This window comes from Lutjanus erythropterus, chromosome 12 (genome assembly GCF_056507025.1).
Source record: "Lutjanus erythropterus isolate fLutEry1 chromosome 12, fLutEry1.hap2, whole genome shotgun sequence".
In the NCBI taxonomy this organism is placed as follows: Eukaryota; Metazoa; Chordata; class Actinopteri; order Lutjaniformes; family Lutjanidae; genus Lutjanus; species Lutjanus erythropterus.
Window position 1 is genome coordinate 31,960,792 of NC_139328.1, and position 12,877 is coordinate 31,973,668.

The 12,877-nt window shown below is 38.2% G+C and overlaps 1 protein-coding gene across 1 annotated transcript; it reads left to right on the top strand.

Annotated features, from left to right (window-relative positions):
* The first annotated feature begins 8,320 nt into the window (after positions 1 to 8,320).
* LOC146318266 (cAMP-dependent protein kinase inhibitor alpha-like) lies at positions 8,321 to 12,852 on the top strand. Its single transcript, XM_084732046.1, has 3 exons — positions 8,321 to 8,640; positions 10,203 to 10,393; positions 11,706 to 12,852. Exons 2-3 carry the CDS (start codon positions 10,231 to 10,233, stop codon positions 11,780 to 11,782), a joined length of 240 nt encoding a protein of 79 aa, XP_084588172.1. The 5' UTR covers positions 8,321 to 8,640; positions 10,203 to 10,230; the 3' UTR covers positions 11,783 to 12,852.
* The last annotated feature ends 25 nt before the right edge of the window (positions 12,853 to 12,877 follow it).

Genomic DNA, 12,877 nt, shown 5'->3' on the forward strand with positions numbered 1-12,877 from the left:
AATGAGGAAGGAAGGAAGGAGCGGCCGGGCCGGAGCGCTGCGCACAGGAGAGGAGAGGAGAGGAGGCAGGGAGAGCAGAGGCAGAGGTGCTCTCTCTCTCTCTCTCTCTCTCTCATGCTCTCTCTCTCTCTAGTTCACAATACAACATCCCCCCATCCCTGCCAGACAGACTGACAGACGGCCCGGGTACCACTGTCAGCAGCGACACCCACCGGTGATGAGAGGGATGACTGTATGAGGGGTGATTAATGCCACTGAAGAGAGAGGCAGCTGCAGCAGCTGGAGGAGGAAAGCTCTGTCATTGTGTCTGAATGTGTTGCTGCAGGTACATCAGGTACATCATTTAAGTCAAGATGTTCACAAATAAACATTAAATGTGCTGTGTGTAAGATTTAGGGGCAACTATTAGCGCAATATGTCAGGAATCAAATGAAAATAAGAATTGCAGGGCTGTTTTTTTTTTACATCAGAATGAGCCCTTTATATATACAGAGGGCACCACCATGTTGCCAGGAAGAAAAAAAAATGTCTTTAGGAATATATTGCAACAATGACAAAGCTGGCAAAACTGCCTTGTGTATTAATTCATGTAGGTTAAATTAGTATTAATGCATTTGTAAAGTTGAGTTTATGTTTGCTAACATGCTAATGGGCTTTATACATTTTAATTTTTCACTGAAAGAATTGAAGAATTTGTCATTGAAAACAAAACCTAAAGTGAAAAATGAAACACTGGCATTGAAACAACTTGTATTGGAAAAAGCTGTACTGGCACTGAAACAAGTTTTGGCACTAAAAATCAATGCAACTGAAAAATAAAACAATAAAGCAATGACTCCTGTGAGTTCACCTGAAACTCCCAAAGTGCAAGTATGTTGAGTCTGTTTCACTCTGCTGGTTTTATTTAACAGGGTTAAACCTAATATTTTAAACATTTTAAGTGACGTTATGCTGGCCTGCTCCACTGGAACAAAAGCTAATGTTATGTCAGCTTAATATGTGTGGGGTTTTTATGTTTTTGTTTTTTCGTGCCAAAACATGTTTCAGTGCCAGTACAATTCTTTCCAATACAAGCTGTTTCAATGGCAGTGTTTCCTTTATTCACTTTAGGTTTTGTTTTCAGTGCCAAATATATATAGTTCTGGTCCCAAACTTAACCTCAGTTTTGAAAGGATGGATTTCCTTAAATTTCCAAAAAGAAAAAGAAAAAATGGAGTGTGCTTTCTTCAACTAAAACCATTTTTAAAAATCCTCTTTCAACCAGTCTGCTCCACACTGAAGGCTAACACAAGCTAGGAGAATCTTACTGTATATCTGATAGAAAGATGGACAACATGACAGCTCTCCAAAAGCAAAGCCAAAACATCCTGATCACCCCCTGGTGGCTGGTTGCAGTATATGTCATAAATCCCGACCCTCCATGTTAGCAGAGGGGATGTGCCACACTAAAAATATAAAGTACTCGTCAAATAAATGTTTCCTCAAAGGATTTCTGTCATTGTAGGTAGTTTGTGTCACACTGATGTACAACCACAATTCCAAAAAGGTTGAGACATCGTATAATATGGAAATAAATAATAGAATGCAATGATTTGCAAAAACCTTCTGACCTATATTCAATTGAACACAACACAAACACAAGATATTTAGGGTTCAAACTGATTAACTTAATTGTTTTTTGTAAATACACACTCATTTTGAATCTGATGCCTCCAACAGTTTCCGCAAACGTTGGGATAGGGGCATGTCTACCACTGTCACATCAGCCACTCAGTAAGCGTTTGGGAACTGAGGACACTCTTTTACAACAGAACTGTTTTCGTAACTCGTGCAGAATGTGTCTTGGCATTGTCTTGCTCAAGTAAGCAGGGACGTCTCTGGAAAAGATGTCTTCTGGATGGCGGCATCTGTAAATCCAAAACCTGTATGTACCCTTCAGCATTATTGGGGCCTTCACAAATGTGACAGTTACCCATGATGACATGGGCATTAACACCCATGGCATGGCTCCAACCATGATAACTACTATGTTTGCTTCATTCTTGTACAGTGGGAGGGAGTGGAGATGTGTTGTCCACCTTTAGACACAGTCAATGAAAGACATCTACCCTGACCACGGAGCAGTTGTGTCTGTCAGATGCGTTGAAGTGCTGTGTATCTACTATAACATTAGCAGTTGGTCTCTGTAGCTAACTTTAGTGGTTGGTTTGTGTAACCTTAGATTGGTCTGTGTAACTCACGTTAGCAGTTGCTTTATGTAGCCTAATAATTCCCATTTCACTAAACGCGTCTGATTGCTTTTTTTTTTTCTGTAACTGCAATCACAAAATCCCCAATCCGGTCCACCCAGCTCTGTGTCCCACCAACTTTGAAAGCAAATGTCCCCCGCTTTGTCAAACAGACTAGAACTGAATATATGCACAGACACACATGCCAAACCAGGACAAAGCCTTTACTAGAGGGAGTTAGAACACAAATGGAGACTGGAAAAAGTTTGTAACCCAGTTGAACTGAGCTCTGCATATCCTCTGACTCTTTTTCTATCTCTGGCTCTGTCTATATTTGTCTCCCCCTCTCTTTCTGTCTCTGTCTTTTTTCACTTCCTCTTTGTTTAACATTTCTTTGTTCAGTCAACTGTAAGCTATTTCCAAATGCCACAGTCAGAGGCATCAATGGCAAACTAAATCTTGCACACATTGTTCTCGCATGCACTGTTTGCTTCATTGCACAAGAAATGACTTTGGATGTTCAGATTATCTGCACACATTGCAGCCAAAATGTCACACTTTAACTGACAGTAGGAAGAATCAGTAATTGAATTATGACTATATATAAGCATATGCACGCATTTATGGTGTGTAACGCACATTTTTAAGACCATTTATTTGCTGTATCATCCCCAGTGTGCTCTGCTTGCTCTGTTTCTTGCAGTATACTCTATTTGAGCTATTCTTATCTTTAGCCTATCCTCTGCTGCTCTAATGACCTGACATCTCCACAGGGATCATTAAAGTTTCATCTGACCTAATCTAAAAATTGAAGTCCCCTTAAGCAAGGCACTTGTCTGCTCCAGTGAAGCTGCTCAGTGTCCATCAGTAGGAAATGTGTGCTGTACTGAGGAGCTGCTTGCAGGTGTCAGTGTGTGTGTGTGTGTGTGTGTAGCACGATGCTGCAGGGAGGAACACGCGCTCATTTCATCCCACAGTATGTTAACACAAAAGAATATGTCAAACCCGTGGCTATCGGATTAAAAGCAGACAGCGGTGATGAGACAGTGAGGTTATTAAGCAGCAGTGGTGAGTTGTTATCTGCACAGTGCTACGTCTGGCTTTTGCAAGCGGCGACAAAAACAAACACAGCACCCACCTATCACACTGCTGCACGATGATATCATGCGAAGGAGAGACGGGGAGAAAGAGTGAGGAGAACTACAGCCTATCAGACTGTGTGTCTGTGAAACAAAGACTGAGGTGATGCATGTAAATCACCGTCTCTCCTTGTCTATCCACCATTCATTCATCTACCCATTTACAACTGAGAGCCAAGCTTTTTGAAAGTTTTCTTTTAAAAACATAATAAATAGATATTCTCATACGTGATTGAAAGTTTGGCTTATAGACATCTCTCTCTGGATAGGACAGGGCAGTGGTCTGCAGCCTATACAATCAAAAGAGCCATTTTTGGCCAAAAAAAGAAAAAAAAAAACTGTCTATTAAATTCTCTCTTTTCCCTGAAGACTTTTTTTTTATTTGGCATCCATAGCTAGCTTATGGAGACTCAAGAAGATGACAAAATTTAGAGGAAAAGGCACAGAGCCATAAACGTAGGCTATGACGTGAGAGATAATTTACGTTTCCTCTTTAGATTAACTTGAATCTTTGAGTTTTAGAGACAAACAAATGAATTTCAAAAATTGGTCACAGTGAGCTGTGAACCTGATTTGTCATTATTTTCAAGCCTGAAAAGTAAATGGTTTCAATTTGAAAGTATTAAAATTGTAACCATCAGTCACTTCCACCTGAATAAGTTGGCTCTATATTTTTTTAAATACATTTTCTGAGGTTTCTAAAACTCTCTAGAGAAGAAAAGTAAATTATCTCAACAAATGATTAGTAGTTGGTAAAACTTTTTATTAATTTGAGAATTTGAGTTAGTTGAGTAAGTATTTTGCCTTGAAATTTTAAGTTTTGTCAACTTGCTGAGCCGTCAACGAGGGTAATGATATCTGATCACAGGCATTTGCATTAACCTGGTATGAATAAAGCGGGGCGCACTGTACGAATTTTAAAAATGATGTTTGAATCCAGCTCCACTGGTGCGAGTAAATCGTCTGTGATGGAAGACAAAGCTTATAATTTATGCGCTCACACTGTACAGTCTGATCATCAAGCCACAACCTAGTGTTCAAACTATAAGTGTAAAATAGGAAACAGACCCGAATGATCAGCCCATGCAGCCCTTTCTAGCCTTTGACAATCACTGACATTATTTTCTATCTACCATAAATACAACAGTTACCCAAGAATATCCACATACTTTGTTGTGAGCAGTTGCATGTATTTTCTTTTTAGTAGAAAAAAAGTTATTCCAGTAGATTCTTCTGTGGAAAAAAGTGGCTCCAACATGAAACTGATCACAACAAAGTCTGTGGATTATCTTTAGTAATCGGGTCATGATTTGTGGACGAGACACTGGTTTTGAATTTTTCAAATGCATTTTTTGTCTCTTAGAGCAACACAAATTGAATCCCATTTAGTCCCATTATATTTGAGAGAAGGCAGACATCTCTACAGTCAATATCTTTAAAACTCTGCAACCTGCATCAAACCCACTGAAACAGACAAGGGGGAAAAAATGTGTATTTTTGATTTTTGGGGTGAACTCTCCCTTTCAGAATAACTTCACAGAAATAGCCGAACTTTTGGCAGTCTCATTAACTTATGCAGATCGTGCAGAGACACCAGTATTAGGTTGAGACTGTTTCATAAAAAGTTAAAAACTTCTAGTAGTAGCTTTAAGGCAGTGCGCTTTCTCCCATCCCTGATGAGAACTCCATTGGAAGAAAAACCTATAACTGAGATTATGTGAGTCCACCTCTGCTGTACATTAACAGAAAGACGTTTTAATGTGCTCTTCTCAGAAGTGGTTAACACTGCAGAACATATCAAAGCACTTCACACAGAGAGAAGGAGGGACTCGAAACTGCTCTTTAACAACCTCATATGACTTTTTTTCTGCTATACAGTATATTTTATGTATGACTGGCCGTTGTTTAATTTCATAGTTGTGCGGGTTTTATGGAGCAGTAACCATGGCCTGTGTGCTGTGTGTGTGGAGCAGCCTGTTGTGAAGACAGACACAAAGAGACGGGATGTAACTGGAGGAAACATAAAGGCAGATTACAGCGAGGTAAAGCTCAGCGGTACAGACAGACAGTGAATAAGTGAGCCGGGTCTCTGTGGATCCCGTCACCAGCTCAGATCTGAAGGTAAAGATCCCTGTTTAAAACTGAAATCCTGCGCCGCCAGTACAAAACGGGAAAGATGTTTCCACGGTAACATGGTCTGGGATGCTCTAACTGGTCACTGTTTGAGTCCCTGGTGTTTGTCTAAAGGTCAACACAGATAGCATTGTGTACGTTATATTTTTGTGTATTGCACCTGTTGCCTTTGTATGATTTTTCATTCATGATAAGAAACTAAATCATCATTCTTTTGTCGCTACAATAGAGATGGAACTCTCAGGAAAAACATTATTTTATATTAAATGTACACTGTAAAAAGTGTATTTCACTACTAGTTGAAATAATGTAATGTTTTAAATGAGTCCCATTCAGCTTTCTACTTCAGTGATGGCACTCTGCTTTTGGGGATTGTAAGTAGAGCTGCAACAATTAATCACTTAACCAATTGTTAAATTAATCACCAACTATTTTGATAATCGATTAATTGGTTTCAGTAAGTTTTTAGGGGAAAAAAAACAAAATTCTTTGATTTCAGCATCTTAAGTGCAAATATTTTTTGGTTTCTTGACTCCTCTCTGACAGTAAACTAAATATCTTTGAGTTGTGGATAAAACAAAAAATTTCTGGATGTCATCTTAGGCTTTGGGAAACACTTATTGACATTTCCCCCCATTTTCTGATATTTTAAAAGAACGATTAATCAAGAAAATAACTGACAAATTGATTGCCATTTTCTCTTGGTGACTCGGAAAGAAGGTTCAGTCTAATGCAAGTTAACAATATATTTTGTGATCAAATAATGTATTATGTTAGATATAAAACACTCCATCTGAATAGGTTAAATTGTGTTGTTTGAGTTTTAGTAAACTTACTGAGCAGAACCAGTTATCCTTAAGGCAGACTAGCAGTTATATTCTTTATATACCTGAGGTAACTGTTAAAAAAATACTTTTCCTGTTAAGGAGCAGTATTTTACTTTGAGGTAAAGCAAATAATTGAGTTGGGTAATTGGGAACTTTTAAGTTGATCTGCCGTACAACTTGAATTGAAAGCAATTAGATTATTATTATTATTATTATTAGTAGTAGTAGTAATAGTAGTAGTAGTATTTATTTATTTTGTTTATCTAAATTGTTAACCTGATTTGACAACTTAATTGTGTGTACCCAACTGCAGCATTTTTTTTTATTTTTTTAAAGTTGGTCCAACAATCCTCTTTTTTCAGTTTACTTTTATAATCATGTAGCCACAAGATATTTGTTGACTGACCCTGACAGTGGAATAACAGTTGTATTATCTTCTGTCACTTAACTGAGTTGTCTTTTCATTCGTGGTGGTGATTATTTGGCAAACATATCTGTATTCGTTCATGCTGACAGCAGCGCCATCTTGTGGTGGGAAAACCTATATTACACATTTACCTCCTGGCATTCTCTTGTTTCCATTAATTTCACATCATCATAGAGGAGCAAAAGTTCTCCACACTAACGCTCAACGTGTCACTGATCACACAGCATCTCTTTTTATGCAATCATTGACTTTAAAATGGGTATTTATAGAGAGATGTAGTCTGCACTAAATCAAAATGTGTCTGATTGTGACCTCAGCTGAAGGCAAACATGACAAAAATGTTTTCATTAACTATTTTGCCCTTTTTATTAAGGCTTCAGACTTCTTACACTTGCATGATTAATGAATTTAGTTAAGAAACAGTGTATATAAAGATGAGCTAACTCTACTCTCAGTGAAAGCTGTATTATTAATGCATTACCCTCCACTGTATCACATGATGAACATGAGCTGTATATTTTATAGCTGTGAAAGAACAAAAACATATGTATAAAACTCATAAAACTTTAAACACTAATTGATATTGTATTTTTTAAAATGTATTTATTGCTTTCAAGTGCTATTTAAAACATTGCAATTTGCATTTTTTTATTTTCCATATTACTCTAGTACTTTAATTAAATTTAATTAATTCTGTTTTTTAAATTTCTATTATCATCATTTCTTTGAATTTGGATTTTATCTTTTCAATCTGTTTTCTCACCTAGGCTATATATTTTTAGTTATGTTTTCCTTTGTTTGTTGTGTCCACTGTGAAGCGCATCAGGCTACATGTTCTGAAATGCCCGGGCTGCCTGCATCAATAAACACTTATTGATTAAATAATTAATGTAGCCTTCTTCTCCATGCTTTGAAGATATAGTGCTCTGAATTCGTCTGTAAAACACCCTCTTTCTAATGAAACTAAAGTACAGAATTGCTTATATTGTTGATTTGTTATATTTTTTTTTTATTAGTTTTATTTATATTTCATTTTTAATTTCTGTTTTCAAAACAGTTTAGTTTCAGTTAGTTTCCAAGGTGGGTTTGCTTGTACTTTATGTTTGACTGTCTTTTTTTAATGATTTTCTTTTATCAGTTAGTTTATTTGTTTCTTATAATGTTGGTAATTGTCAAAGACAAGATTTAAGAAGTTCAGAATAGGTATTACAATGTCTGTCAATGTCAATGTCAACTTTATTCATATAGCACATTTAAAAACAACCACAATTGACCAAAGTGCTGTACAAGCTTAGTATTCAAAAACAAATAAGCAATAAATTAGTTTTAACTAATATTATTTAGTTTGTTTTTTATTTTGTCATTAATCTACTTGTTCATTTTTTCAGTTAACCAAAACGCTTTTCTCACTCCCAGTTTAAGCTTTTAGTGTAGTTTTAGTTGTAATAGCATTGATAAGTGGATATTCAGTCGGTTACGAGGTGATCCTGAATGCAGCATGAGCCTCGGTGCTTCTCGGAGCTCTCTCCTCGCATCCTTTTGTGTCTCCTGTCCAATCAGCGCTCAGATTCCGTTTCCCGGCTGCCCATTGGTCGGGAAGGAGGAAGATGCGACGGCCATGGAGAATAGACTGGGGACTCGGTGCACCATCCTACAGATGTGATTAGGCTAATATGTTGAAATGAATTTGCTGCAGTGACTGGTCGCGGTATGTAGAGTGAGCTCTGTGGATTTTCACCTCCTGGACGCAGTTTGTTTCTGTTGGGTTTTGTTTGTGTTGTTGAATGGTTTGATGTGATGTCGGGCCCGTCGCGCTGCTTTGTAGCTCAAGTCACTCCCTAGAAATGTAGCTCGGGGTTACAATACAGCTGGAGCTATCACCGAAGGTAAGAAGACGCTCAAACGGGACTGAAACACATTCACTTCCGCTCTGTGTTATTATGGGATGCTCAATTAACCTGTGGTGACGTTTTTCTACCTGACACCTGACTTGTGGGCCTAACTGTGGACGGGCTGCCTACTGTAGCGTCAAATACCTCAACTGTAAAACTGTGGAATGGGCTGGAGACATGAGAGTAGGGAAGACCAGGGCCAACTGTAACATTTGTTACATTTTCCTTCACATAAGCTCCTACTTCAAATACACGTGTCATCTTTTTGATTTAAGAAAGATATATGTGCACTAATTAATAATATAATTAATATATTTCCACACACAAGACTACAATGTAAAATTTAATGCAAGAAGTCAGTGTTGTAGTTGCGCCTTGGTGGGGGCAGTTGTAACTATAATACAGGTTGTAATTTAAAAAAGAAAAAAAACTCATATTAACTCACTGTCTCAACTTCTATTTTTGCAGAAGACTAGGCAACTATTAATTGTTTGAATTGAGTTAAAAGTCATTTTACATTAATATTTAGTAAAACATTTTCACGTTCTAACAGAAAACTATGTCGGCACAGATAAACGAGGTGCTTACATCAGGTCATGTGGCTTGGGCAAAAGTGTAATACATCCTTAAAACTGCCTTTGAACTTGCAGCCATGATAAAATCTTGTATGCAAGCTAGCAACACCTTTATTAGCATAGCTTGTTCATGCTAATTTTTCACCAGTAACTTTGCATAAAATTTATATAAAATTGATATAAGTTAAAACTTATGCTGCGGTGAAATGATCCTGCTCCTTTCACACAGGCACAGAAAGTATCCGACTGAGTATGTGCAGAATAAGTGTCATCACTCTAGCTTGATTCTGATTAGAATAATTGAATATGTTACAACTGTCCCCTGTTACAGTTGCTCCCATTCTCCCATAATTCAGTACTTGTTTTAACCCACAGTAAATTTGGGTTAAAACTATAAAAATGTAAAAATCTGTGGTGGAATGTAACAAAGTACATGTACACAAGTACTGTGCTTACAGTTATTACATTTCATAGGTACTTGTACTTTACTTCAGTATATCTATTTCATGCTACTTTATACTTGTATATAATATAATATAATATAATATGCTACTTCTACTCCACTGATTCATTTGACAAAATTAGTTACTAGTTACTTAGCAGATTTAAATTAATACAAAATATACTTTTGGTACTTAAAGTATATTTTGATGCTGATATTTTCATACTTTTCTTTACTAACATACTTTTACTTAAGATTTTGAATGCAGGACTGTGGTATTGATTTTATACTTTAAAAGTAAATGATTAGAGTACTTCTTCCTCCACAGGTAAAAATGTACTAATATTTATAGAGTAACATGTATCATAATAAATATGGTAGCTATAGTTTTATAGAAACTTTTAAGCAACTTTAATTTTAGAGTATGTTACACACTCTTTACAGAAGGTTAAAAATCTGATTCATTCACACTCTGATATATGGAGCTGATGTGTATGTTGAGGTGTTTAGATGAAGTCACACAGCTGCTCTTCTTGCAGGTATTGCTGTGTGGACGATGCCCGAGCGATGTCTGATGTTGAGGCCACGTATGCAGACTTCATCGCCTCCGGCAGGACGGGTCGCAGGAACGCCATGCACGACATCCTGCAGAGTCCCACCGACCCCGAGGGACGTGAACTGCCCCTCACCCTGTCCCTGTCCCAGCTGCACATCAACGCAGGAGGGGGAGGTAACCTTCTTCACTCAGCTCCGCTTTAATCATTTATACACTGTACAAGCTGTAGACAGAGCGAGGTTTGCAACACGCCTACTTTCTGCACAAACTGCTTCATCCAAAAATGAAATTTTATCAAGGTGGCAGTCAAAATAAAGGTCATAGAGTGTTTTACATAATAATTTAAATCACAATAGAGTAGTATGAACCAAAACTATGGCCTAACAGTTATTCACATTCTTCAGGGCTGCTGTATTCAGTGTTTTGAAGATGAAGTATAATACTGTCTGAGATGTACTGAGACTGCAGTCTTTTGCCATGTGTCATTCCTTTCCTGTCATATGTTCAGCTGTACTCTGTAATTAAGACAAAAAGCTCAAAAACATTAAAATTTTTAAGATTATCTTGTTTTGAATGAGCTGGTGTGAGGGCCACCCATGAGGATGATCTGCTCTTTAGGTAGTAGAAAAAGAAAAAAAGAAAACGCTCTCCAACTTATATAAGCTACTATACCAATGCTAGTGAATTTCCACAGTTCTCGATGCCTAATTCGATCCCACAGTAAAAGACAAGAATGAGAATAAAATTCAGCCGTTGTTGTTTTTCTTTGCCACCTGAAAATAAAAACTCTTGTGAGCTTCTAGGACAAAAGAGTGAGGGGGAGGTTTACTGAGGCTGCCGCAAATCACTGTCAGGGGAGCAGGTTGCCATGTCTGGAAAGTAATGCAAAAGAGATTTCTGCTCAGACATTGAGTCTGTCTTTTTCTCTCTTATTCTCACCCTCTTTGTCCTTCTTATTTTAACAGTTCATTTGAACAGAATAGTGGTACACATCTGTTGGTCTATATTGCGTTTTTTTTTTTAACCTGCACTTTGCAGGATGTCCACAGTTTGGTATTTAACCTATTTTGTCGTGCTTCGAGGACCGATTAGCTGAGCTGTGTGTGTGTTTGACTGACAGGGAGACAGAGAGGGAGAGACAAGGAGGACTACTGCAAACAGTCTTACTGGAAGTGCCACCACAGGTTCAAAAACTATTACAAAACTTGTCTTTCATTCTTTAGGGACCTTGAATATTCGTAGCAAATTTCACATCGCTCTGAACCACAAATGTGGACCTCATTGTGGCACTGAAAGAACAGTCAGGGGATCAGTAGGAGAAGGAGTTATTATCTGTGGACCTTCTATGTCTGTCCAAAATTTCATGACAATCCATCCAATATTTCCTGAGATATTTTGGTCTGGACCCGCGAGCCAATCGAAGGACTGAGACTGGCATCCCCAGAGTCACGCCACTAGCGTTTTATTTCATTTCATCTCTCTGCAGATGGAGACGACACTGAGGACAGCCAGAGCTCCTCTTCCTCCTCGGCCCACAGGGACGCTGAGCAGAGGAACAGCTAACCTGCCACGCGCTCCTGCCAGCAGACGGAGAGTTGTGAGATGGATTCCAGCCGCCGCCGCGATGGCGCCATTTGTCCAAAGCAGGCTGGTGGCCGGAGGGTAGCACCGCCACTGTTGAGGTGCCTCTGAGCAGGGCACTGACCCACAAAATCCACTGTAGAGGCGCTGTGCTGTGCTGCGATGTGATGATCACCCAGTGCTCTCATGTCCCCGTGGCTCTGCTGTGCACTAGAATAACAGACTGTTGGCAGGGGTGTATTTCAGAGGTGGGGTAAGCAGAGAGACACATTTGTAGCTCTTGTACAGCTGATTATACTTTGAGTCGTAGTTACTAAACACACAAGCTGGAATCATGGAATTTGATTGGGGGAAAAAAAAAGAGATCCTATGTGAGTTTTGTAGTCGTGCAAGCAATTTGTAAGACCACTGAGACGTGCTGATGTAATGGCTCACAGTGGGAGTAGCATGTTTGTAGTGATGCTGATAGAGATTATATTGCCAGTTAATGGCTTGTGCTTCCTTTAGATTGACAATACTGTAGAGAGAACTGGATCACTCAGCTGTAGTAGAGCTGGAAAACACCACGAACATGAAGAAAAACACTGCGGCTTGGTTACTTTATCTGTTAAAAAAGGTGTGTTTCACTGATTCTGTTGGACAGAATCCAGTCATACGCCGTATGTGAACAGTTAACACACTGGGACGGAGGTGTGACAGTGTTCTGTTGATACAAACAATAGTTATTAATATATTTACAGTCAATATGGATGACATATTTCAATGGCTCAGTGGTTTAAAAAAGAAACAATGATGGTGTACTATCTTTTAAAATGTTTATACTTTGTTTTTTTTACTTTTCTAATGATGCCATTATAATCACAATCTTAACGGAGTGGTTAGAAATTTTGGGGAATAATGTTATTCTGTTCTTTTTCGGTGAGATGAGTCGGTCGACAACATTTTCACATCTGTAGTCTAGCTGGAGTCAGCAGGTTAGCTTAGCATAACATAAAAAGTGGAAATTGTGAAACAGCTGGCTTGGCTCTGACTTTGACGGTAAAAAAATCTAACTAACAGCACCTCCGGAGCTTAAAA

Bases quoted from the DNA above. Each gene is read 5' to 3' on its own strand.
- LOC146318266 (XM_084732046.1), top strand. From the start codon at position 10,231: ATGTCTGATGTTGAGGCCACGTATGCAGACTTCATCGCCTCCGGCAGG. The intron at 10,394-11,705 runs GTAACCTTCTTC...ATCTCTCTGCAG, and splicing joins CATCAACGCAGGAGGGGGAG to ATGGAGACGACACTGAGGAC.